The 27323-nt window shown below is 35.5% G+C and overlaps 1 protein-coding gene across 5 annotated transcripts in view; it reads right to left on the bottom strand.

Moving 5' to 3' along the window:
• The window catches only part of PCDH9 (protocadherin 9), a 664361-nt gene that overhangs the window by 206778 nt on the left and 430260 nt on the right, over positions 1–27323 (bottom strand). For 3 of the 5 annotated variants that reach the window (XM_058846569.1, XM_058846551.1, XM_058846560.1), the window contains one exon: positions 26591–26792. In XM_058846569.1, coding sequence (XP_058702552.1) covers positions 26591–26792 — 202 coding nt within the window. The remainder of the gene's footprint in view (positions 1–26590; positions 26793–27323) is intronic. The other 2 variants (XM_058846579.1, XM_058846589.1) reach the window with 1 other exon arrangement.

Here is a 27323-nt window from a genome sequence, read left to right as displayed (position 1 = left end):
GAAGCAGGAATAGGATAGACTGGCACTTCTTTACTAAAGTTTTTCTTAATAATTATATCATTATGACTATAATATGTCCAGTGATCAGAACAAAAAAGGCACAGGCAGTTTTCTGTGGTAGGACAAGGCTCTAGCATCCCACATATTTCAAGGGAATCTTTCACTATTCTTCTGCAATGAATTTTGCATTCCTTCCTCAAAGCAATCCTGTGTGCAATCTCCTACACTCTTGGGTGATGCTCCATTTAATAGGTTATTATGTAAAACCAAGCATGTCTTATTTTCCTTCTCCAGGATTATTAATGCCTTAGCTACCAATTCTGGTCCACAGAAGCTATTTACATCAAGTCTTAGAACTGGATTTTTAATTGTGAATTGCAGCCTCAATGAGAAAATGTAATGTGAATCACAAATGAACAATTAAGTTTACTGACACACAAAATCTTTGTTCTGAACATTTCTAACTCCTGATCTTAGACTATTTTTCCTCAGTATAATGACTTCTTGAATGCTGTTATTTTGTAGTGAAAGCTACATAAAGAGTGCAGAAACTAATTTTGCAAACTTTCAGCTTCCTGGGATCAAGTACATGCCTCACCTGTCTCTTAATTCCTCAGCAGGGTATCAGCTATGTTAGCTAATGGTTAGGCACATAAAGGAAATTATGATATACAAGATAAGAGACAGTAACAAAGCTGGGAAACACTAATGGGTGTCTACATCAAAACCTGGGAAAACTGGACTGTAAATGGCAATATCATATACTCTCACATCAAATATAAAGCCTAAATTCATTATTTCTTTCTTTCTGTCTTTCTGTCTTTCTTCATAAATCAAGTAACTGAAATTGATCTCAGTGCAACTGTTCAAAAAGATGTAGTGTCTGATTTCAGTACAAGCACTCTATGCTTTAAACTCTATTTATAAGTATAACATCTTTATTCAAAACATAAATTATGAAACTTTTAAATTGAGAGTTTAATTTTGCTGTTAATGAGCATGTCCAACTCCAGAGAACTTCAATACTGTAAATGAGGATAAAATGTATCCCTTAAATAATTCATTGTAAGTCACATTCATAATAAATACTGTAATTTAAAGCTGTTTGCTCTACAGCTATTCCTTGCTCCTTGTCAATCAGTATCACACTTGCTCAGAAGAAACAGATATGATGTTATTATTAATAACAAGGAGTTAGTTGATGCTGCTATTCTTTACCTTGAATCATTACAATTTAACAAAATCCCATATCAACCAATAGCTTCAATTGGTTTTGGCAGGCCTTTTTATTCAAACTCTAAAAAGATAAGGTGAAAATCTCTTGTTTTGATACATAAATACTGCAATTAAGACAATTTATTCTGGGTTTAATGTAAACTTTTGACTGAATCACAAATCTTCCATAGGATTTCAGCATGCAGACCTATGGTTTTATATTAGGCAGAAATGATTTTGAGTGATGGCTCCTCTTAATATCAGGGGAGTGCTTACCTCTCTCTCTTTACTTTGTACATGGCAGGCCTCCAAAACTCCTACTGTTAAAGCTGAATTAAGTAGCCTTAATATGTATGCTATTTAACATTTTCAGAAGCTATGCATTAAATCTGTAGCCTAAAACTTCTAGTTAAAGAGTGAACCCAACACTTCAGGGCTTTACATGCATTTCTTTATCTTTAATTCCTCTTTCCAAGTGTATGTTTCACTGCAAACTGTATAAAAGTTCACATCACCTGAATCTGTTTCTGCAAGATTAGTGGAGTAATATCTTAGTCTGAAACTTATGATTTCTTTCACAGTGTTTTAGTCCATGAGTCTTAGGCTTGTATTAAATATGAAATAGCTTTAATGAGTTTTAATTTTTAAAGACGTTAAATACCCTGAACAAGATGGTTAAGAATTGTAGAGCAACTTTGTCACTAAAAAGAGCTTAGCAAATCCAGTAAAGTACCACATTAGTTTTCTATATGAATGATTATATATATTTGCTATGTTATCAGTTTCTGAAGATGTGCTCATTCCTTGAATCTAAATTTCTTCTGAACAGTGTTAGATTTAATATGAATGAATTAAGTAATTTTTAAAAAATTCAACTATTCACATTTCTCAACATCAATTTACATTCATTTCTACTGCATTAGTTGGCAAACAAAATTGTATGAACTAAACCTCTCAAAAACAACTATCAATAATAGTTGATATTATTTAATAATATCAAAAATTATAATAATAATAAATAACATAATACAATAACATAATAACCATAACACAATTATCAATAATAGGTTTTTTTTTGTTACTGTTTGTTATTATTTATTGTAGTTAATATTTAAGCCGAGAAGGTATCAAGGTATGTGGAGCTGCACCTCATCTGTGAGATCTGACAATTTGTGATAACCTGGGTCACAGTCCAGCACATTATCTTCCTGACTCAAACCTTCTTCAGGCCTGATGTTTTCCCTGTTGACATTAGCAAGTATCTGACAGACCTGAAACTACTATATCAATGTTTCACAATAGCTCATACTTCAGCTGGCATACCAGTGTCATATTGTTTATATTAATATCTCTCTTTTTGTCAATGGTGTTACTGTTGGAGAAAAAAATAATGAGACACAATACTTGGTATATATATATATGTACACCCATTTACTTCACAAAGTAAATAGTAATATCAGAAACTGTATCTAAAATTATGTCTATAATCTGCTCTAAAGCACTGTTATTCATACAAAGACAAAAAAACAGACTGGAGTAATTTTATATTCTGCTTTAGATTAAAAATTATGGAGAAAGGGAGAAAAAAGTTAGGTGATGAAATCTTCTGTCCCATGGATCATTTTAAAGGGATCAAACATACCCCAGAATACCATAAAGGGGACCAAAATGACATTTTTATAGGGTCCAAAGTAAGGATGTTGTATATTAAAAAAAAAAACAACAAACCAAAACAAAACCCAAATAAAATAAAATCCCAGTGTACAGAAACAGCAGGATAAATAAGACCTTGTAATATGAGGGCTGCACAGCTGTTAGTGTCAGCTCAAAGGAAACTAAAAGGTCACCTTGCTGTCAACTTCCTTATAAATAATCAACCTTTTATTTTAGTAGTGTGATGGGTTGACCTTGGCTGGTCACCAGGTACCCACCAAGCCACTCTATCACTCCCTCTCCTCAACAGAACAGAGACAAAGTGTACAATGGAAAGCTCATTGGTCAAGATAAGGACAGGAAGATTACTTACCAATTACCATCACAGGCAAAGTAGACTCAACTTATGGAAATTGATTTAATTTACTGACATTTAACTGTAGTAGGGTAATTACAAGTAAGAACAAATCTAAAACTGCCTTCCCTCCTCCCCTCTCTACTTCTCAGGCTGAGCTTTACTCCCTATTTTCTCTAGCTCTTTCCCTCCAGTCGGATGGGGGATGGGGAATGGCGGCTGTGATCAGTTTATCACACATTGTCTCTGCCACTCCTTTGTACTCAGGAGAACAGCTCCTTACACTCTTTTCCTGCTCCAGTGTGGGGTCCCTCACATGGGATGTAGTACTTCATAAGCTTCTCTAGGATATTAATTTCTCTAGCATGGATCCTTCCCTCAAGCTGCAGTTCTTAAAAATATGCTCCATTATGAGTCCTTACCACGTGGTGCAATACTCCAGGAATCAACTGAAGGGTCCCCAACAGGACCACAGGTCCTGGCTGGAACTTGTTCCTGGAAGGGCTCTTCCCAGGCTGCAGCTTCCTACAGAGCTTCCACTTGCTCTGGCACAGGCTGGACTGCAGTGTGAATACTTGCTTCACCATGGACCTCCACAAGATGTAGGTGAATCTCTGCTCTTGTGCCTGAGGTCCCTCCTCTCCCTCCTCATTCACTGATCTGTGTTTCTCTCACATATCATCACTTCTCTCTGCATTTGTTACCCTTTCTTAAATATTTTCATAGAGGTGTTCCTAATGTTGCTGACTGGCTCAGATTTAGCCAGTGGCAGATCTCTCTTGGAGTCAGGTGAAACTGGCTTTGCTTGACATGGGGCAGTCTCTGGCATCTTCTCACAGAAACCACCCCCAGCCCCTCCACTAGCAAACCTTTCCACATAAACCCAGGGCAAGTAGCTGCAAGGGTATCACATGATAACAAATAATATAGGAAATGGTGAAGATATGGAAGCATATTTCTGTACTAAAGATCACTCTGAGTAAAATATTAGGGTCCCCCCACAGCACAATATATTGTACATTATACATTAGAAGATGAACTTATGCTATTTCTCACTATTTACTCTCAAATAGGATTACAGCATAGACCACACTACCTGCTATTCTCTCTAAGCAATACCTTAAGGCAAACTGGGAAAGCAATTTATTCTTGATGCTGAAGACTATCTTAATACCCATTTTCCATGTAGTTGCTGTCATCCTAACAACATATTTCCAACAGTGAGAACACAGATAGCTTCCTGCAGAGTTTCTAATCTCAGGGCCATTTTGCAGAACAGCCAGGAGGATGTGCTAACGTAATAAGAAATCTGGTAACTACTGCCTAGAGATATAACACTTCATGTCTGCTCACTTTTCAAACTCTCTTGGCTTAAAACAGGATCCTAGCTTGGCTCCTAAATCTTTCCTTCCCTAGATAGCAACACATTATTCTCACACCAGATAGCTTAACTTGCTGGCTGCCTACAGAAGCCCTGAGAGCCCTTTTAATTATATACAAAACTAACACACAAGGTCCATAAAACACTCCCAGGTCAGTCAAGACTGCTAACTACTAGGATTTGAAGTGAACATGCTTGTGTTTTGATTAAGTTGGTACTTCTGTTTATACTGCAAGTGTAGACAAAATACACCAAAGATCAGGGGGGACTGGCTGTACACTGGATTTCAAAGTTAGTGTCCCAGATTTGCTTTGTTTAAATGACAACTTATGGTTATTTTGGGAAAAAGATTCCAAAGTATGTAAGAAAGGATGTTATTTCAGTAGGATTTTTCCCACAATATATTTTAAAAACTCTTTCTTTTGCTTGACATAATTTCCCTGTGGCATTGTGCCACCTCCACACAACCATCCATAATTCTTCTCCTGCTTGAAACAATCTTCAACATGCCACTCTTGTTAATGACTGAGATACCCCCTGATGGTGCTTAACATTTAATAGTGCTAGAGTTCCACGTTTGCCCAAACAACCTTTTCCATTTACCTTACCTCAAAGGCGTTCTAATTTTTCTTCAGAGACAGAAATCCTTTAAGCCCATTGTATCCTTAGGCTACAAATTTACTGAGATTTAGGTTTCCAATAAGAGCTCCAAGATGAATGCCACCTTCTCATTTATGAATCAATTTTTGCCCATCGGCTTTTCAGTGTTATTACCTTTTATTTTATTTTACACTCAAAGGAAAGAACCTCAGGAATGCATACATACATACACACACAATGTTGGGATAAGGGGGAAAGGAGGAAAAACCTCAATCAGAACCAAATAAAACATATGGCTTTCTCTACAACACATTATGTATACAGAAATGTCAAAAAATTTGTAGCCACAGATATAGTAACTTTTCCATCTTCAGGACTCTTGTTTTGATCATCAGCACTCACCACAAAGGCAAGCATGCTGTTTCTTAGTGTCATGAGCTATGTTTTTATATAACAATTTTCAGCAGTTAAAGAAACACTTTTCTTTTCTTGCACCACAATTTAACTGATGCTATCATCTGTCTTCAGTGGTTATCATGTGTTTGGTCTCAATGAAGACAACACTGTATCCCAGAAAATCTGTAAAGAAGTAGCACATGAAAAAGCTTTACTTGCCTAAACTAACTAAAAATCCAGTGCAACTCATTTGGAGCTGAATTTCAAGCAGGTGAAGCAATAAACTGAATAGTTAAAAAAAATTTAGTTACACGAATCATGATTTTCAAATCACTGACTGTAAATCCTGATTTATTTTAATGGTGTTTTGACTGTTGAACTTCATGTAAAACCCAACACACTAAGCAATTCTAATTGGGGAATTATGTGTTTATGGCCACGTATCAAATCTAGATGAACTACAATCCCATTTTAACAGTTTGCTGGAAGTTAGATAATATTTTTGATCTATGGTTCAAAATTTAACCCATTTGAGGAACACAATGAAAATCAAAAGCTGGAATGAATCTTCTATCAGAAGTTAGCTTGCTATGGCAGAACTCTCCTAGGCTTCAGAAACATTTCCTGCAAAATAAGAATTGCCATATGAACCAGGCAACATGTTTTCCAAATCTTGATCATACTAATTCAAATTTTATCTGCATTTATGACAGCTTTTATATTACCTTTAGTTACATCAATATTGTAAGCAATTATTCAAAAACAAGAACAGGTTCATTTGATGGGAAGGGAGGTATCTTTAGAGTTCATAATTTTTCTAGAAAGATAAAAATATTGAGCAGAATCTTCATGTAAGTGGGACATCTGGGAATTCGCCTCTGAAGATTTTTTTTGAAGAAAGAGAAAACATCTTCCAGTATAGCTAAACTACGGTAGTAATGAAAACAACTGGAGTTCAGTATTATCTACCTGAATACTAAAAGGACAATGTCAATGATCAATGTGTGACTCAGGCCCAAGAGACTCCACACAACCATTGAGACACTGACCCATGGGATGTACTAAAATCAGTGAAGGCTCTCTTTTAACACTACAGAAACTGACACGCTGACCAATTTGTTCCATTTATGTCTTACTCACTACTAGGGTTTTTTTCACTGCTGTACTCTATATCTGGGTTTCCCATTGCACAAGCAGGTGGAAGCAATGTAAGCAATTGTGGGCTTAGACACCTAATTATTCCTTGTAGTCAGATTAGAAAAAAAAGTGAAACACACTCCAAGAAAACTAAAATAAAGCACAACAAAAAACCTCAAAAGTGTTGCTGCTTGCACTTGGAGCAGGTCTTGCATACCAAACACCAGGAAAAGCCATTTTCAAAGGTTATCTGTACTCATGTTAAATAGTTGACTACTCAGCCAAGTGAAAAATAGATCCAAAGGATGAAATAATAGAGCATCAGGGACAAAAGATCCACACACTATTTAGCAGAGAATGAGGCTTTCTATAATGGAAACATAAGCAGAGATTGTTACAGTACTTTGAAAAAATGATTGCAAGCAAAGCCTTGTGAAACATCAGGTTATTCTGTGACAGCTGTTTACAGGTTTTCCTTTTAAGCTGTTCACAGTTGTATGTCAGAGCAGTAATTTTAGGAAAAAAATAGAGATCTGAATGCTTTTCCACATACAGGCATGCAGTAAAAATACACTCACCTGTAAATAAATGATAATGGCAATTTTGGGCTAAAAAAAAAGTTTGTGTACTGCAAATTAAAAGACTCTAAGCCCTGAGTTTTCTAAAATGCATTTTTCAGGTTTAGTTATACATTATTTAAAACTCAGAATTCATTTTCATAGTTTCTGGATAAGCCGTTCAAAATGGCAATGTATTACAGTTGAGAAGGAATGGAGGGAAATAGTACATAATACAAAGCACCTACGTCTCCTGCTCCACTTTAAAAAAAAAATAAAAATCTGTAAGTATGAAAATCCAACATTTTTTGTTATGATAAAGCAAGGAAATGAAATTCTTACAGTACTATGTTTAAGCTGGAGCTAGATTGAATTCGAAAAGTGGTACTGCTTCAGATAGCATTTGACTTCTTAATACTAGTTTATGACAGTAATGAAGGACTTTACTATTATTTATAGTTGCTGTTTTGTAAGAACTAAAGGGAAAAATATACTTTAAAGAATTAATATTAATATTTCAAAACATTCTTATTATGCTATATCACTGTGTAAAGCAGTCTTGAAAAACTCTGGGAAGCAGTGTAAATGAGGTGAGTGATAGCACAGCACAGGCCATTTGCCACCTTTAAGAGCTTCTGTTGCACAAAGTGGACTGACAAATTTTGTGCTTTTTCTTTGAAGGCTCCCTTTTACTTACATGGAAAGCAAAACCTTATATTATGGAAGTTTTTTTTTGAATAGGATGTTTACAACCCCTGTAAGGAGCTGAAATAGCAAACTGACTTAGACTCTCTACAGCTTTTTCACGGAAGAAAACAGGAAAACCATCTATGTGTAATAGTTTCTAGTTTCTTGCTGCTCTCCCTGCTGACCATAATATAGATGAGACACAGCTTATTATCTTTGGCTTTATGACTACAATAATATTCTCTTGCCACTAAGGAAGCTTGCCTTCCTGGGTGGGAAACACAGAACAGTACAGCTATTTTAGGAGAAAGCTTGCTGTTCTGCTCAGGAAGATTTTCCTCAGAAGCAAAGGGTTGAACAGAACACGGGGAGAACAGTACTTCTTTCAGCAAAAGTGCTCTTCTGAAATCTTACACTTATGAAAGTTGCCTCAGTGACATGACAGAATCCTCTGAAATGCAAATATATATACATTCAAAACATCATTAGTTTCTCAAAACTTTATTAGGTATAATCAAGAAGAGTTATGACATATTCTGCCAAAATTCCTCATATATATCTATACAGTAATGTCACAGAGTTAGTATCTGACAAATTTCTCTTACAGGTAAGAGGATGGCCTAAATACACTAGAGAAGATAAGATTAGAGAAGATTCAGGAAGATAAAACAAAAGCTGAGACACTGGAAATCTAGAAAGTAATAGGATTGATTAAAACCTGGCCATAATATTTTAACTGGGGTCTTCACTGGTAAAAATGAGTATCTATTGAATAATATTTTTCTCTAAAGTCCAAGGCTATTTTCCTAGGCAACTGGTTTAAACTAACAGTTGTGGTGTGTTGGCCTTGCCTGGCTACTAAATGCCCAACCAGGACCTCTCTTGCTTCTTCTCCTTAGTAGGACAGGAGAGAAGGTAAGATAAAAGAGTTCTGGGTTGAGATTGAGATGACAAGACTGATTAACAATTACCACCACGGGTAAAATGGATGTTACTTTGAGAAAATTAAATTTGCTGTCAATTAAAATAGAGCTGGGTAGTGAGAAACCAAGAAAAAAAGAAACAAGAGGAACACCTTCCACTCACTCCTCTGTCTTTTGAGGTTCAACTTCATTTTGTCATACCTGAATTGTGAATATACTTGCTCTGGTGACTCCTTCTTCAGAGCTGCAGAGTAATCTCAGCTCCAATTCCTGGAATATCTTGTTTCCATCCTTCACTGACCGGGGAGTTTGCAGCAACGTTTCTCCTATTTTTCCTCACTTCTTACTCCCAGGCAGTGTTTTTTACTGCAGGTGGTGTTTTTTACCCTTTCTTAAGCATATTTTCTGCAAGTTGCCATCTCCTTGTTGGCAGGGCTCAGCTGTGCCCTGAGGTGGGTGGTCTGGAGTGAGATGGAACCAGCTGTGTCCAGCATGGGGCAGCAACAACTCCTTCTCACAGAGGCCACCCTGCAGCCCCCACTGCAAGTGCCAGTGCCAGGGCACCTGCACCCAATTCTTACCTATATAATCCTGGAAACCCACATCCAATATATATGTATAAAATGAAGAAAAAAAAGGTGAGTAATAAAAAATATTAGGTGAATAAGGTTGAAAATCATGAGAGTTTAGCAAAATAAAAGTGTGCACTCTTCTTGCATAGAGCCAGCCTGAGTAATGGGGCAGACTCTTTCTGTACAGTTGAAGAGAATTTTTCATATATTGTTTTAATTGTCAAGATTAAATATGAAAAATGAAATATTTATCTTTTTAAAATCAAGTTGAAACACTTGAGCCTGAAAGGTTAAAACAAGTTCATGGAACAATCACACAAACAATTTAAGGCCATGATTTATTTAGCAGGTTCAGAGTGATAATGAGCAAGACCGCTAATCAGTGCCCACAGATATTAAATAATAAATTCAATAGGTTGAAATGGGTATTTGTACAGCAGCAAATGTTAGTCTAATGATTGAATTAATCTTAATGCAGAGAAATTCTTGCATGCCAAATTTGTTTACCACATAACATGCTAATGAAGATAAAACTGATGGGCCTTCTTTACCCTTACAAATTGTTACTTGGGAAAAGTTGAAAGGACATCAAGTGGCAAAGTTTTGTAAGAGGCATATTGAAAAGATTAAGCAAACAAGAGACAGCAAGAGATAAGGTACTTGCTCTGTATTACACTTTGAATGGCTGAATATAAATTACTGGATTAGTACAGTTTATCAAAGAACCTACTATGTAAAAAACCATGGGCTTCATAAGTAGCTGATCATTCTGCTGCTTCCTAAATCCACTTTTGTTGGCTAAGGAGGAAAATTTGTGTATGTCTGTGCACACAGGCTAGAAGTTCAGATCTCTGTGCTAATTATTCTCTAGGGATTTTTTATGTCTTCTGATCATCAAACAAATGTGCTTACAATGATAATTAAGGACAACTTTTGTCAAATGTCTTGTCTAAAAAGAACACAAATAAACAAACAAAAAAAACCTCTAACGATGAAAATCATTGCTTTTTTCCTCCTTTAGAAATACTCATTATCTATTATGGGGTACAACCATTACAGTAGAAAGTGCTATTTTCAAATTGCTCACAGTTTGGAATTTTAATACACAGATGAATGGCCCAGTTTGACAAACCTTTCACAAGGCAGATTATCAGCAAAATCTCAACTACAGAAAAAAGTTTATTTCCAATTTTTTTTTTTTTTTTTGGGGGGGGGTGGTTATATCTTAGTTTGTGGAGGGTTTAGGCTGGATATCAGGAAGAAGTTTTTCACAGAAAGAGTGATTGTGCATCAGAATGGACTGCCAGGGAGGCGGTGGAATCACCATCCCTGGAGGTACTTAAGAAAAGACTGGACATGGCACTCAGTGTCATGGTTTAGTTGATGAGGGTGTGCTCAGTGATAGGTTGGACTTGATAACCTCAAATGTGTTTTCCAACATGATTGATTTTATGATTCTGTGAAATGATCTAATTATTTAATCTGGCTAAGGTGCAAGATTTGCCAAATTTACTTGGAAAAAAAAAAAAAAGGCACAAAAAACCAGTATTTTGTCATCTTTTTATTTAGACTAAATACACTATTCTATGCCTGATGTGTTAAGGAGAATTATTTGCATATCACATATTTTAATTTCGGATGCACTGAACAGAATGTCCATGCATTATGACTTATACACATTTGAGGAAGTAATATTGCATATGACATAAAAAAGAAAATAAAAAAAACACCAAAGCTCTGTTGTTAGCAGAAATGTGCAATATGCAAATACTTCCTCAGTACCTTTCGGAGATCAATGTTAAGTGCTCTTAAGCATTACATCTGGCACCACAACAGTTTAACACCGTTGGCTAGTCTAGATATGCTACACCTATTTCATAGTCTCAGTCTAGTTATACAGATTTTAATGGGCAACCAGGATAGAAAAGTAGAAGACTGCTGTCAGTGTACTGCCAGATTTGTGAGATGCCATGTATCTTGTGGCAGAATACAACACTGAGTAGGCTGGCATCTTGTAATACGCAAACATTTGACAAGAGCAAAAAGGAAGGAGGCTGAATTAAGCAATATGGCACTCATCTTTTCCCCCGGTTAAGCACTCTCTTTCTCAATTTGGGTTGTTTTCCAGATTGTTCTGGAACTTCACAGTCTTCTGAGGACAGGCGTTCTTTCGTTCAAGTTTGTTCAGTTGACAGAATGATTCATGGACATTTTTGAGCCATAAATAAAAGAGCTTTCTAACTTTTGAGCAGTACAGAGCTGTTCTAAAATGTTTCAATGTACATGGAAGCATTACCTATAACAATGTCAGTTCCACAGCACTCAATTTTTTCACACAATGCCTATGCTGTCACGCATAATCTATCCTGCTGGCAGTCTACCTGACATATTCCAAACCATTCCTTTCTCTGCTGCCCCAATAACACTCATCTAATTTCTCTCCTTTTCTCTCTCTATACTTGTGGGCAATATCAGCAGTCACTTCTGGACATGACCCACTGAGAAAGGCATTTTATCTTGTCACCAACTTAAACATATGGCATTCTAAACAGAGGACATGATCTATGGAGAGACATCAACATACAGTGCTACCAGGATTTATTCTTTCAAAGTTAATAAATAAACAAATAAATACATATAACAGTTGAACTAGATTAGACAAAATGGTAGAACTGTTTGCTGTTTGTCAAACAAGCAAACAAGGGAGAAACATACAAAGGGTCACAGGAAATGCTCCTCCAAAAATTAAAACTGTGGACTATAAGTCTCTTTTGTACTAAAATGTCTTCCAAAGGATTAAATTGCTTATTCTTAAATGGTTCTTTAAATGTTATTGTGCTATTATAAGGATTTTTTTTGAAATTTATTCATGCCCGTCCTTGCGGATCGCTGTTCAGCCCAAAAGAGAATAAAGCATGTAAAGCAACTTACTGTTTGAATTCCAGTACTCTTCACTATTTTTTGATAAACTCATCCCCCTCTTTTGCCATGACATCTTCTCCCACTTACACAGAGTAGCTAAGAAATGCTGTTTGACTTTCAGGATAGAAAGTATTTATTTATTTATTTATTAACAGCAAAGTATTTTGTTTTATTGGAAGGCATAACTCATAGGCTCGGGAGTGAAATGTGCACAGTGTTAAATGTGCATTGATGTTAAAAAATCATTGAATCATAGAACCATCTAATAGAATATCCTGAGTTGGAAGATCCACAATGACCATTCAAATCCAACTCCTGCCCTTGCACACGACGGCTTCAAGAGTCACACCATGTCCCTGAGATCATTGTCCAAATGTTTTTTGAACTCAGATAGGCTTGGTGCTGTGAAAACTCCCCTGAGGAGCTTTCTCCAGCTTTATGCCATTTGTTTGAGTTCTGTCATTGGTCAAGAGAGTGACAAGATTGGTACCTGTCTCTCTGCTTCTGCTCATGAAGTGGTAACTGCAATGAGGTCTCCCCTCAGCCTCCACTTCTCCAGGCTGAAAAGACAACTCCTCATATGAGGATTTTCCCTGCAAACACTTCCCCATCTTCATGTCCCTAAAAAGACTATTTTAGTTGGGTTTCTCAAAGATGAACTGGGCAAGGATCCTGTGCTTAACACAGCAGTCCAGATATGCAGGAATAGAACATGTGAGCATAGCTAGAATTTCTTGAGAATGTGGCCATGAGGGTCTATTAAGACAAAGGTCAGTATCATTAGCATCTAGATTGTCTGAACATCTCTGTACTCTAGTGGAAAGTGTTATATCTGTGCATATCTGTATGCATAGATATGCATATATTTATCAATTACAGCTGTCACAGTGACCTATATTCATCTATAACATATGTTAGATATTTTCAGTCTTCTGCAAAATGTATAATTAATATGTCTCCAAACAGTATAGCTGCTCATGCAAGAGGGATTAATTTTATTAAGTGCCTATTTACAACTGGAAATATATGATTTCCATTCATAATGAAGAAATAATGAAGGACAAGTATGTGTAGTATATGAAAAATTAATAAATAAATAATAAGACCTGGAGTAATGGCACAAAGCAACTACCTTATACAATTCTTTTAATTTCTCATTAAAAGAAATACATGAACTGTGAAACTATAATTCAAACAACTAATCCATTGTGGTGTGGGTGATTATTTTTAAGTCATTTAGTTTCTCTTCTGAATGATCCAAGGAATCTACACTTAAATCAGCAGAAAAAAGGCAGCAGTGCAGGGAAATTTTTGATTACACTTTTAATTTCACAAACTAACCTACAAATGACTTTAAAATTGCTGGTAACACTACTGTATTACTAACCACCTACACGTTTTTATTGAAGGAGTGTAGCTACAATCCATTAGTTAATGACTATGCAGTGCATGCCAGATCACATTCACACTCACAACAACTCTAAGTGCCAGGGTTTCAAGGGCCTTGGAATTACACCACCAATTAATACCAGCCATTTTTGTTACATTTTTGCAAAACCAATGCATTTAAAAAAGAAGAGAACCCCAAAACACTCAAATTGTATTGGCTTCTCTACTGAAAAGAAAATCGATTTTGTATGCCTTTGCTGTGTTACAATGTAAGTCTTCAGCAATATTGAAATATGTTGTACATTTTAAGTACATTTTAAATAACAACAGTTTAATCTGTTTTTGCTAACAAATTGCTTTCCCTAAATTCAGTAATTCACCACTGATCTTTAACAAAACCAGATTTTTTTTAATATTCATTAAAAAAATATAAAAACTGGGCAATTACTCCATCACACTCTCCTGTCAGTCATATATATTTTTACATAAGAAAAATTAAGGATGTGTAGAGTGGTAAACATCTCACCATTTAGCTTTTGGATTATAAAATGCACAATTATTATAAAGTTGAGAAGGTTTTTATTTTTTCACAGTTATTTTAGATGAATGAATCATTTGTAACTGATATTTTCACTTGATAATGTCTTCAATAGTCATCTCCATGACACTATTTAACAAATGTAGCTATGGAATAGAATAGTTCAGTACACTAAAGTAAAAGAAAGAAGTTATTCATTCTTTGTCAATGAACTTAAACACTTTCTTTATATCTTGAAGACAACACAGAGCTAATTTAAAAGAGTAGTGTAGCATATCCCCAAGCGAGCAAAAAAATCCTTCTCTTAAATGATAGGCACATAGAATTTAATTTTAAGATTTGTATTGAAAATGACATTTTTTCTGTGGTTTTCGGAGTGAAGAACGTAAAAATCATCCTAAATATTCTGGGAATATTTGAGCATGAAGTACATAAATGAAGGTTCAGTAATGCAGATTTGTTTAAAATAATAGGTGAGTTGTTTCATGCAGAATGAGATATATGTTACTAAATGGTAAGCCTACATTAACTTGCAGGAGTGTACTTCTGACATGAATCTCCTAATCACTTCCACTTGGCATGCTTGTGAAGATCTTGGAGCACGAGGATGGGATTCCTTTGGAATGGAATGAAATCAGAATTATTCTTCAGTAACTAATGGGCATTCAGCCCATGGACCACAGAAGTTGAGAGCAACTGCCACGGAAGTACGCTCAGTAAACTCTGTGTTCTCAGCAACAGTTTCTTCACATCCAGATCTGTTCCTACTATGCTGTGTAATACTTCACTGTAGAGCTAAAAACACTGATAAAGGTATAAAAATTATATAAAGGTATACCCAAGAAAATATTTTCTACTTTCTCACAAAGGTGTCCAGATGTTATTAAATAACAATTTTTGTGGGTTTTTTTGGTAGATTTCTGTTTGTTTGTTTGTTTGTTTTGTTGGGGTTTTTTAGCTTTTTTCTTTTTTGGAGTGTGGACTTTGTGCTGATGTAGCATGGGTTTTATACTGAAAAGCTTTTTGCCAAAGCTGCAAAATTTTCAAACTGTCCTGAACAGTTAAAGACTGATTTATGTCTTTAGCTTTTTGTTTGTTTCAAGATGGGAAAAAAGTTTTTGAAAAGATTTTTTATATATTTTCCTTTCCTTGCCACAGGTAAACACATCCTAAGATTAGCTGCTTATGTGGCTACCATGTCTAGAGAGAATCTCTGTAGCACACAGGTACCTTGTAATTACAGAATAAAGACACTCAACATGTGATGCACAGTGAAAAAAGGTAAGTATTATACTATCATTTTCCTTCTCCCTACTTAACATGTATTTACCTGGATTAATATGAAAGGGGATAAAGCATCACACTAAGAAATTATTTAACTCTTATTCCTATTTCTAGAACGTTTACCTCCAAAGGTTTTAAACTGCAAACATAATTCCTTTTTTTTTTTTTTTTCTCATCTACTTAATTCATCTTTCATTCCCCTTCTACTCCTGTGGAAGACAAACAGAGCAAGTGTATGTACAAAAACATAAAACATTCTTTGGGAAGGCAAATATTTGAAAGAAAACAGAATATTCATTACCTATATAATTTTAAGATTTTATTCAGAGAACCTCACATCTTATGCATGGATTTCTCCTTAGAGAAGAAAAAAAAAAAAGCAAACATAAAATCTGAGAAAAAAAAAGATAAAGCCAAAAGCTAAGCATAATAAAATGAATACCTAGTCTCTGGACAAGTCTAGGTCAAACCTGAAAACACTTGTGCATAAGGTTTTTCTTAAGATAAAACACTTTTTCTTCCAAAAGTCTAGATTTCCTCCCCAGAAAACAAAGTTTACCAAGATATTTGCTTTAAGGAAGGAACTCCTGGATTCCATCAAAGTACCGTATGGATATTCTTAAAGAAACAGTCAAAATGCATCATCTGCACTTCAAGACATCCTACTTTTCAAAATGGCATGAGCTTTCCAGTCAATACAGTCAATATCTGGTGATTGTTTGGAGAAAGAAAAACTGATTAGAGAACAAAAATTATTTTTAAAAGTCCTTAGAAGTATTCTTTAAAAAGGTAGGATGCTTTAATTTCAGTTATATAAAGGAAAAAAAAAAATGAAAAGGAAGGTATGCAATTGCTATTTTTATTTCATTAGTACTGTAAAAAACAAGGCATGAAATTTAAAAATGTCCTTCTCCTTTGAAAAATGTTATGTGCAGACAGATAAGAAAAACTAATAAATCTCCCAAAAGATATGAATATTCCCTTAACAACAAGAACAGCTGAGATTCATCTCACACAAAAGGTTGGATTTGTGGGAATCAGCTAAATTTAGGTGTCTAAGCTTCCCCTATACACAGTGTCAATTCAGTCAATATAGTTTGGAAAACAATGTCTTTCCATTAAAGTAGACATATCTACTATACATCATTCAGTTTAGAAACTGACTGGGTCTCTAATCTCAATTATGATAATTGAGGTCTCCATTGACTACACCTGGATCTCAGACTAACTCACATCTACCTCAAACTCACATCTGAATGAGTCATGGATACCTCATGAGGTTACACACATGGCACCTGCACTCATACATTTTTGAATTAATCTCAACCTAAACTTCATTTCTCTCTAGCTATCAGCAATGCCAGTTTAGAAGTATTCTGGGGCCCCAAGATGGTTGCATGTGGATGTCAAACAGGAAAGAAGGGTGTGCAATTAACAAAAAGTAGGCATTTAACCAAATGCTGATGTATAACAAATTATCTGAGTCCTATGCATATAAATTCTGGAGATAAATTTCATCCAAAATGTCTGTGTGAATTTGGTGCTTGAGCTTCTATTACACTCATCAGAAATATCGTGAATGAACTCCAGTGTGAATCTTAGCAAACCTGGTTTAGGTACCTAGTTTAAATGAAAGCTTTTGTGCTCAGTAAACTAACAAGGAAGCTTAGACACTTAGGATGAAGTTTTCAATTGCTACGTGTAAGCATCCAATGATGAATAATGATGAAGCTGAGTTCATCATTAATTTCTGGAACTAACATGGGTATTACTTTATTCCTTTCTACAGCCTTCATTCATAATCTATGGTGGGATAAAGGCATTTCTTTACAAGATTTACTTGACCCATTTCAGATATCTACCTCAGGAGCTAAACTGAAGAAGAAATGAGTACCTGGATAGTACCCATTTGTTTTTGATTTCTGTACTGTGTATAGCACTACACCAGATATCCTACCATTAATTTACAAGTTTATACTTCATTTACCTTAGGGAATACAGATTTTTCTTTCCTATTTTTCCTCACATCTGTATTGCACAGTCTATTCAAGACTAATTATTTTATAGGGTTCCGGAATCATAGAATGGTTAAGTTTGGAAGGGAAGTCCAGAGAGGGTTTAGTCATACCCACCTGCTCATCTCAGGGAGTTACCATGACTCAGCGAAACATCCTGTTTAATTTCCAAAACACCCATGAAGATTCCACAATCTCTCTGTGAAACTGTGCAGAGTTCTATTGTTTCAATAGCAATAAAATGGGTTTGGGTTGTTTTTTTTTTCTTATGTTTAAAGAAAATTTTAAAGTAAGTTTGTGCCCAGTGTCCCTTCTTTAATTTGATATACTGCTGAGAAAAGTCTGTCTCTTTCTGTACTCTCCTTTTCACACCACATCAGGTATTTGCGCACATTAATTAGATCCTTCCTAAGCCTTTCCGTTCTCCAGGATGAACAGTCACAGCTCTCTCAGCATCTCCCCATGTGACAGATGCTCTAATACACATAATAATCTTCGTGGCCCTTTTCTGGACTCAGTCCATTTTTCCATTTCCTTTCCATACTTGAAAAACCACCTCTGGACTTGGCACTTCAAACGTGTCTCACCAGTGCTGAGTAGAGAGAAAGGATCTTTCCCATCAGCTTGTTGGCATCACCCTTTCCATTGCAGTTCAGGAGACTGATATCTTTTCTTCAAGGGTGTCTTTCTGGCTCATAGCTAACTTGCTATCCACCAGGAATACCAGTTCTTTCACTGCAAAGCTGTTTTCTCATTGTCAGGTCCAAGTCTGTGTGGGTGCAATGAGGTTATTCTTACTGCATCAAATTATTCCTCTCATTGCAGCCATCAACAATTCTAATTCTACTTAAAATTTTGAACCCCCTAAATGCTGAAATGAATAATGCCATGCTAAATTCAACACTTTATTCTCGCAAATATAATCTTTCTTTTTGTCAACTTGCCATTGGAAATAGGAGTTGCACTGCTAAGACTCTGTTAGTAAAAGAATATGCAACATTGGGAAATTAGTTGTAGTATCAAGGTAACCAGGAGTCACAGCTGGCAAGAATAACTTTCACTGAATTTCAAAAACAGCAACCTCAAAATTATCAAACAAATATTTTTGTCATAATCACATTATCACTTCTTTAAAAGGTGAATTGTGTCAAATACAGTTAGATGATAGAGCACCTAGGATGCTAATAAAATTTTTCGAATAGATTTCGCAATGACTGAAGATACATGTGTTCAGTGGTGCTTTTGACTTTAATTTCCCACAGAAAGTCTTTAAATAATAGAAAAATCTGTTGCTGTTCTATTGCTAAAAAGTACGGTTAAACAGCATGTTCATGAGGTAGTAAAAAAAAACCCCACTCAGTTAAAAACAATGACTGATAAAGGGAACAACTGATTCAAAACCTCTGCAATTTAGAAGACTTATGTTTTATTTTTCTTATTATATATATATATAATATATATATATATAATATATATATATTATATATATATTATATATATATAATATATATAATATATTTATATATATTATATATATATTATATATATATATTTATATTATATATATAATATATTATATATATATTTATATATATATAATATATATATTATATATATAATATATTATATATATATAATATATATATATATTTATATATATATATATATTATATATATATTTTTTTTTTTTTACTGGACAGACAGTGGACCACTATTAAAATACAGAGAGGAAAAAAGTGCTTAAGAACAAAATGTAGCAACATTCAAAATACTACTATGAATTAACCAGTTTATTACAGATTCAAGAAGACTTGAGCAGTCCCTCCAAACTAAGGATACCAAACACCTCTTTTATCAAATAAAAGGCTGATTCAGTTGAAGTCAGTAAGCAATGTAGTACTATTTCCTCTGTCACTGAAGATAATTAGATCAAAAAATCATTCTGTAACATATGCTGTAGATACCAGAAGACACATGTTTTTTTAGGTGATTGGCTAAGATTTCTGATCTGTATTATGCAGGATGTTATACTAGTCAAAACAGTCCCTTGGGCCTCAAAATATCCTTGCACTTCTGGAAGTCACAGATTTTACTTTGACAAAGGGTGGTAGAGTCACACAGACAAGAGGTAGAAACTGAAAATAAATGCTTTCAGACTGAGAATACAACACCAGCTTTAATATTCTGGTGGGTTAACCTTGGCTGCTGCCAGGTGCTCACCAAGCTGCTCTATCACTTCCCCTTCTCAGCAGGATGGGAAGAAAATGAGATGAAAAAGCTCATCATGTGTTGAGACAAGAACAGAGAAATCACTCACCAGTTACCATCATTGGTAGAACTGATTCAGCCTGGGGAAGATTAGTTTAATTTATCATCAATAAAAACCCAAGTAGAATTGTGAGAAACAGGAAAACAAAACTAAAAACACTTTTCCCACTATCCAGCCCTTCCTTCTTCCCAGGCTGAAATTCATTTTTTTATTTCATTTTACCCTTCTCTTCTGACTCCTCCCCACCTTGCCCCTGCCACGAAGTGGCATTAAGGGATATGAAATGGGATTTGCAGTCAGTCAGTAAAATTTTGTATCTGCTGCTCCTTCCTCATCCTTTTACCCTGGCCACTACAGAGTCCTTTCCAAGCAATACATGGCTCCCTTCCACAGGGTGTGAACCTTCAAGTCCAGATTGCTCCAGAGTGGGCTCCCCTGGGGCCACAGTTACTGCTCCTGCATATGCTCTTCATGGACTGCAAATTCCTTCAGGGCATATCTACCTATTTCAGGGCGGGATCCTCCACGGGCTGCTGTGGGCACCACCCTCTCCACAAGCTGAGACAGAATCTATTTGGTGTCTGAAGTGTACTCTCTACCTCCTTCTTCATGGACCTCAGAGTCTGCAGGTTTGTTTCTCTCACATTTTTCCTCACTCTTTCCCCCACCTGCTGTGCAGCTTTGGGCAGCAATGGATCTATTTTAGAGCTACTGGGAATTGGCTCTGTCAAACATGGGGGGCAGCCTCTGGTGTCTTCTCAAAGAGGCACCCTCTGCAGCCCCCCTCCCCACTACCTTGCCATGTAAACCCATATAACACATGCAATTAAACACCAGTGGAAATAAACCACTGGAATATTTTAAAACATCAGTTTGATTTAAGTTGTGTGAAGCACTAAGCATTGTGTCATGGTAGAGGTTTGACTGGATAATGATATTACTTTGAAACTTAGAAAAGTCTGTGAATGTCTGCAGTAGACCTGGGCTTGCTGTGATATGAAGAAAAGCCTTGTGAGCAGAAAAAACTTACAGGAGAAAAATAACTCTTAATTCCTTAAGTCCTTTGTTTTAACCTGGCAAAAGCATTTGTGGTTTTAAACTGTCCTTGGTATCATCAGTGACAGCAGCCAAAGGCACTAGCTTTCATCTCATGTGCAAGCTTCCCCTTCCTTTAATCCTCTAACCCTTTTCATAGTCCCCTTGCCCCATGTAGCCTTTTCATCTCACTGCTGAGGACCTGCAAGTGCTCTTCTCAGGCAGCGGCAGCTAGGAAGTTTTGGTAAGTTATCTTTTCCTCTTGGAGAAGCAATGGGACAAGTTCCCCTCCTACTGCTCATTCAATGGTTATGGCCTCTTGATTTGCACTCCAATTAGCTTTGCTGTGTGGAGAAAAAGAGAGTAGAATAGGAACAGATGTAGCACTGCGACTTTTCTAAAGCAAGACCATTTTTAAATCCCCACTGCAATGAGGCATCAAAGAGATGTAAAGAGATAGTAATCTTCTTATGCCTTTCAGATTTTATTTATTTCTTTAAAGAAATAAGTGCATGGGCTGAGATTGAATTCAGACTTCAGTCTATTTTACAGCTCTTCTGTAGGCTAATTCACCAACCTGACTCCAGTTTTTCTTACTCCTGCTTGCCTGTAGCTAAATGTGACAGTGTTAGATTCTGTGTGAGGTATGAACTTGTGTTTAATGAAATGGAGGATATGACTCAAAGGCAAATGTTCCTATTTTAGTTCTCATAGTCTCATATTATGAAAACACAAGAATAACTATGGACAGCAAATTATGTAGATTTAAGTATTAATACAGTAGGATTTTTTTCTATACCTTAGGCTGTTTAGCTATGGACTGCTCCAGTATTGCCAAATAAGAAACTTTGGAGGCAGCAAAATGAAAGACAGGATTAAGCAGAGGGTATGCCCGCAAGGTTAAACCATCATCACCCATTGGGTGTAATGATAGTGACACTGTAAAACCAAAGCTCTTTGCAGGAGAGGCTTAGCTTCTCCACATGGGACACTATCATATGACCAAGTGTAATACAAGGCAGTCTTGCTATTACTCTGAACTTTAATCATAATTAAGCCACTGCCACAGAAATATTCCTAGTTATTACTGGAATTAGAGTACCATTTAACACTCCTGATATTACTTGAATAAACTACCACAATATTTAGGTTTATTAAAAAGTGTGAACTCAGGTATTTATCAGCCAAATTTAACCACACAGTTTTTATTGTACTGGAAATAAAAAGCTATCCACAAACATTATTATTGAAATACAGCATTATAACATTACTTCCAAGAGTATGGAATTGCTTTGGAAGTAACACAAAACACAAAAGAATATTCTATTTAATTTTACTAAATAAAATATGATCTTGAAATCAGTAGGTGTGTTTCAATTTTTGGTACAGCTCCATGTTTTTATAAAACTATTACTTTGTTGATACTACTTATTAATGAGATGTAGAAATTAGGCAAGCATTTACTTAGCTTTGTAAACATGTATCAGAAGACATGAATATTATATTTCTGTTTTTAAACCATTGGAATTATTGCATAGATTCATCCACAGTGTGTAGTAGGTTTTCTCCCTAGAGCAGTTCTAACACTCCACTAAATATATGCTATTCCTCTTTATCTCTTTGAAGAAAAATGAATCACATCCACCGCTTGCAGCTATCAAAATGTGATTTATCAAGCATTTTCATGAAAATGCACTTTTCCCCTTCTTTACACTAGGAGGCACATTTTTACTTCATACAGTTCTATTGCACAGCTCTGCTGCATGCAACTCTTAGATACGTTTACAATTCCAGTCTAAATTTAAGTCCCTGACAACCTCTACTAAACCACAGTGAAAGAATTCACTAATAAGGTGGGTTGTTTTTTCACACTGATGAAAACCAAAGTTGTAGTAATGAAAAATAACTCTCTGCACCCGACTTCTGGAGAACAAAAGGACGGGGTTTTTTGAGCAATACCTGAAGAAATAATTCACAATAAAATACATCAGAGAGTTGTACAGTTTTAATGCAACTGACGATAAAGACCTTTGTGTTAAAAGTACACTTCCTGATGTGCAAGTTTAAAACCATTAGAAAGCAGGATTTTTTGAGATGAAAGATGTTTTAAAGTAGTATATATAAATTCAATTTTACATTGACCTTTTTTTTCTTTTTTTCTTTTTTCTTTTTTTTTTTTTTTTTACATGGTAAAGAAACTGGAATGTATTTTGCATTTTTATCTGATATGCTAAAAGTTAAAGAAGTTGTATCAGATGACTGATCTTTGGAATATATTCCTTTTTAGAGGAATCAAGTGTATCAAGCTGCAAATGAGACAAAAGTGAACTATAAGGAAGTTGCAATTGATAGGTTAACATCAAACTCCTCTGACCATCAATAATATTGATCAATTAACAATAGGGAAATGGAAAATATATCTTAGCAAAATTAATTCAACCCTCAAAATAAAAGACCTAAGTAAAGAAGACAGATTTCAGTGATACAAACCAAACTTGGACTTACATATCATCATAAAAGACTTTCTATATCTATCTTGTTGCCTTTTTCTCATAGGCACAGTGACAGCGTGTGGCTGACAATGCTAATATTTGGCTTCTCTCTTTATTTCAGTTTCACCCGGTGTGAGAGATTTCTGTTTTCAGCTTAGCTAGATGAATGTACTCTCACTGTGTGTTTATTTCATTAAATCATGTAATTGTAGCTCTTCTGTCTCTGTAGAAGCTAATGACTGCAAGTAAATATGGCAGTAAGGTTTCTCAGACTTTTGTGTAACAAGTTAGCAAGACTTCTAGCATATTTTCCCCCCACCCCCCATTTCAGGTTTTGAAGACTTGAGCCTTGGTCACTCTTCAAATATAATTAAAATAGCAACATTATATTGAGAGACAATGGCTGTATTTTTATTCACTTAACTTCACAGTGTACAGTAATAACCCACACAATTCACTGAGCATTAAAGTCATTAACTAAAATTGCTCTCAGCATGAGGCAAGGACTTTACTATCAAGATTAACATCACATTCTCATGAGCTGAAGCAAACTTTTACTTAGAATGAACTTTCATAAAAATACAGTGGAACAAATCTGTATTTTTGGTGTAGAGGTCATTTGCAAACATTCCCAAAAACACTGTTCTTTCTCTTCAGTTGAAGCATTTAGAATAAAAATATTGTTATGCAATTATTGTCCAAAACTGGTAGCCGTACATGTACATGGCAATACTACGACTCTCCACTAGGGCTTTCTTCCTTACTTTATAGTTGTATCTTTTACCTTAGTATGTCTCAAGTATTTTCATAACTAGCAACTCCTTAAACAGCCACTGAAATGAAACTACCTCTACAGTTAAATACAACTAGGGAACATTTCACTGCAATAGAACTAGAAATTCAGCTTAGGAGTGTCAAGGAATACAATGTTCAAATGATACTACATCAGTTATTTTAACCATGAACACATGTAAATACCCAGAAAGTAACTGCTCAACACCAGCATTTTTCTCTTCTGGAAATTGCCACAGCAATAACCATAAACTGTTTTAGACCTTATTTCACATCTCATCCAAAAACTTATGCCTACAGTAGCAAAATAATTTTTGATACAGTGCCTAGGCAATAGCTTGATACTGAATACAATACAGAAGTTAAATCCATTTAATGAGCGACATGATTCCCATCCTGGCCTGGGTTTTTTAGGATAATTTCTGTCACAGTACTGACCGTATAATTCCTTTCTTAGTTTGTGAGATATGATGAGATACAGAGTGTATTTTTCAACGTCTGGCAAAAAGCAGAAAAACCTATACTTCAATATTCACTAATTGTTAGTACAGCTTGATGGTTAGATTTTCATAAATTTGACACAGATTTAGCATCCCTAAGGCTAAATTAGGTGCTACCACAAACATATTAAAACTCTTCATATAGCTTTTAAGAACTCATTCTGACTAACCTTCTATTAGTGTCTATAGTAGGCATGAATAGATGATCATAATTAATATACTATGTTCTCACAATATGTTTAACACAAAATTTCCAAAACTGCACTTTAATAACTTGCTATTTAATTTACTAATACCTTTTTTCCTAACTTTCCTGGTGGACTTCTATGCTGCATTTTAAAAAGATGTACAATTCAGAGTCTGTGAAGCCAATGCAACAGTGCCAACTTGCAATGCTGCATTAAAAACTCCTCTCTGATGTTAAATCTTTCACAAGTCACATACGTGGTCAGAGAATTAACCAGATAATTCCATTTAAACTCCTCGCTTGCTTAAGTAGACATACATTCTTGCTCCAGAATCAATCCATTCATAGTTGCTACTCTTGTATCATTCTTTGCATTTCTACAGATTAAGGGTTTAACACCATAGTTCCAAAAACATTTCTGTTTTGGTAAAGAAAATAAAATGAAGGTGTCATATCCAGGAAAAAAAAAAAAAGGTAAATAGAGGAAAATAAACCAGACTGCAACTCTCAGACAGTAAAACATTTCATATTGTTTCTTTGTAGAGTTTCATCCAACACAACCTCTTGGTCTTCCCATATACATATGAGAAAAATATTTCCAAAGTCAATATTCCACAGTTCATGTTGTCATCTGCCATGATGTAAATGTCATCATTCAAATCCAGTCTGTCCAAATGAGGAGATGGACCTTAACATTGTTCATCAGATCCCAAAGCCACCTTCTCTCCTGGTTTGTACAGGCCCAGTGACAACTTAATCATCTATACAAAAGGGAGAAATGCCAAAGACAGAAACTAATTCTTATTTCTATACTCCTGGGATGCAAGAGAACTCAGGTTCAATTACCTTCCAAGAGCACAAATAAGACTTTTAACCTTTGTCACCATATTCTAGAAAAAAACCAAGAAGTTTAAGAGCTACTTCCTCCTCCCTGTCTTCAGGACGTCTAAGCCTCCACATTCCAAACCCCAACACCAAAATACTAGTTACAGTATCAGTGAAGATCTTGCTTCAATTTTTAATACTCTCACAAAAACACAACAATAATGTAAATGAATCATAGAGGAGGAAAGAAGAGAAAGGCAGAAATTCCCGAATCAAATAGTTCATCCTTAATATTTTGTTTGAAAACCTGTATCTCACACTTTCAGTACATCATGCCATTCCAAGCTAACAAAGAAACCTTGGGATGCTTAATGTTTGAAAGGGGAACTGTAAGGGTGTTTAAAAATTTGGGTTCTTTCAATTTTTCAGTGCTTCACTGATTTACTGATTTCTTTGTTAGTCTAAAAGACAGTACAACCTCCATGTCCTTGAACTTTAAACTTATATTTAAAATGACTTTTCTAAAACTAAGTCTATAGCTAAATATCTGCAGCACTGAAAACATCAAGAAAAACTTGATATCTTGTAGGACATCCTTCTCCCCAGCTGTTACTGCTTACTGTGCAATTAGTATGAGGCCAGTTATTCTACTGGATATACTTTTCTTTCCACAGTCAAATTATTACAACATCAGGCACTTCAGGCAAACTTCATTATTTCCAAAAAATCCTTATGAGCTAATATGATCAAATATTCATGCACATGCTTAGAAACATCTCTACCATTGCAAAGCTCAAAGGAATGAAAAAGAAAGTAGCCAAGTTAGCAAAGCAACTCAGATAAGCAGAGCAGTGATGGTGACTCACCCGAGTTGGGGTCAGAATTGCCGTCAGCTTCAGTCCTCTTGTCCGGTGAAGCCTGGTCGTAGAATTCGTCCTGCGGCTGAACCAGAGGAAGAGGGTGTGAGATCAGGGTTCCACCACCCACTGGCTCGTGGTCTCCCAGACCACTGTCACTGCAGCTTTCCTGGGAGCCATCGGGGAGGTGAAATGTAACACGGCGCTGGGACTACAAAGAAGAGCACAGGACACACTGATTAGTGCTCTTCTTTTCAGTTCTCTTGACTACTTTTTTTTTTTTTTTTTTTTTCTTTTGACATACAGATAGATCCCTGGCAATGCTTATGAAGCAATTGCTATTACCATGTTCACTTGTTGTTTGTGGTTTGTTTTGTCTTCTTTTTTTTGGCTTGCTTTCGGATGGGAAATTGGCAGATGGGAGGGACAAATTTCAAAAGTCTGTATGTGCTTATCTTTGAAGCAAACTTCTTATAAGAAATTGATCAGTGGAAAATTAGGTATATTTCTCAAAATTTTCAAAACCTCTCTCTGAGAAGCAGGAACCATTGCAAACGATATTATGAAAAGCAAGTGATATCTGAAAATCTAATATATATAGTATAGTATATATTTCTGAGGTTAAATTCTGTATTATCACTATCCAAACTGGAAAAAAAAAAAAAAAAAAAAAAAAAAAGACAACTACCGAGCTCTAAAACCCATAAAAATCGTTGTTATCTTTCAGGAAAAGTAGCATGAA

This window comes from Poecile atricapillus, chromosome 1 (assembly GCF_030490865.1).
Source record: "Poecile atricapillus isolate bPoeAtr1 chromosome 1, bPoeAtr1.hap1, whole genome shotgun sequence".
Lineage (NCBI taxonomy): Eukaryota > Metazoa > Chordata > Aves > Passeriformes > Paridae > Poecile > Poecile atricapillus.
Note: the sequence above shows the minus strand (reverse complement) of the source record. Positions and strands in the feature narration are given on the sequence as shown.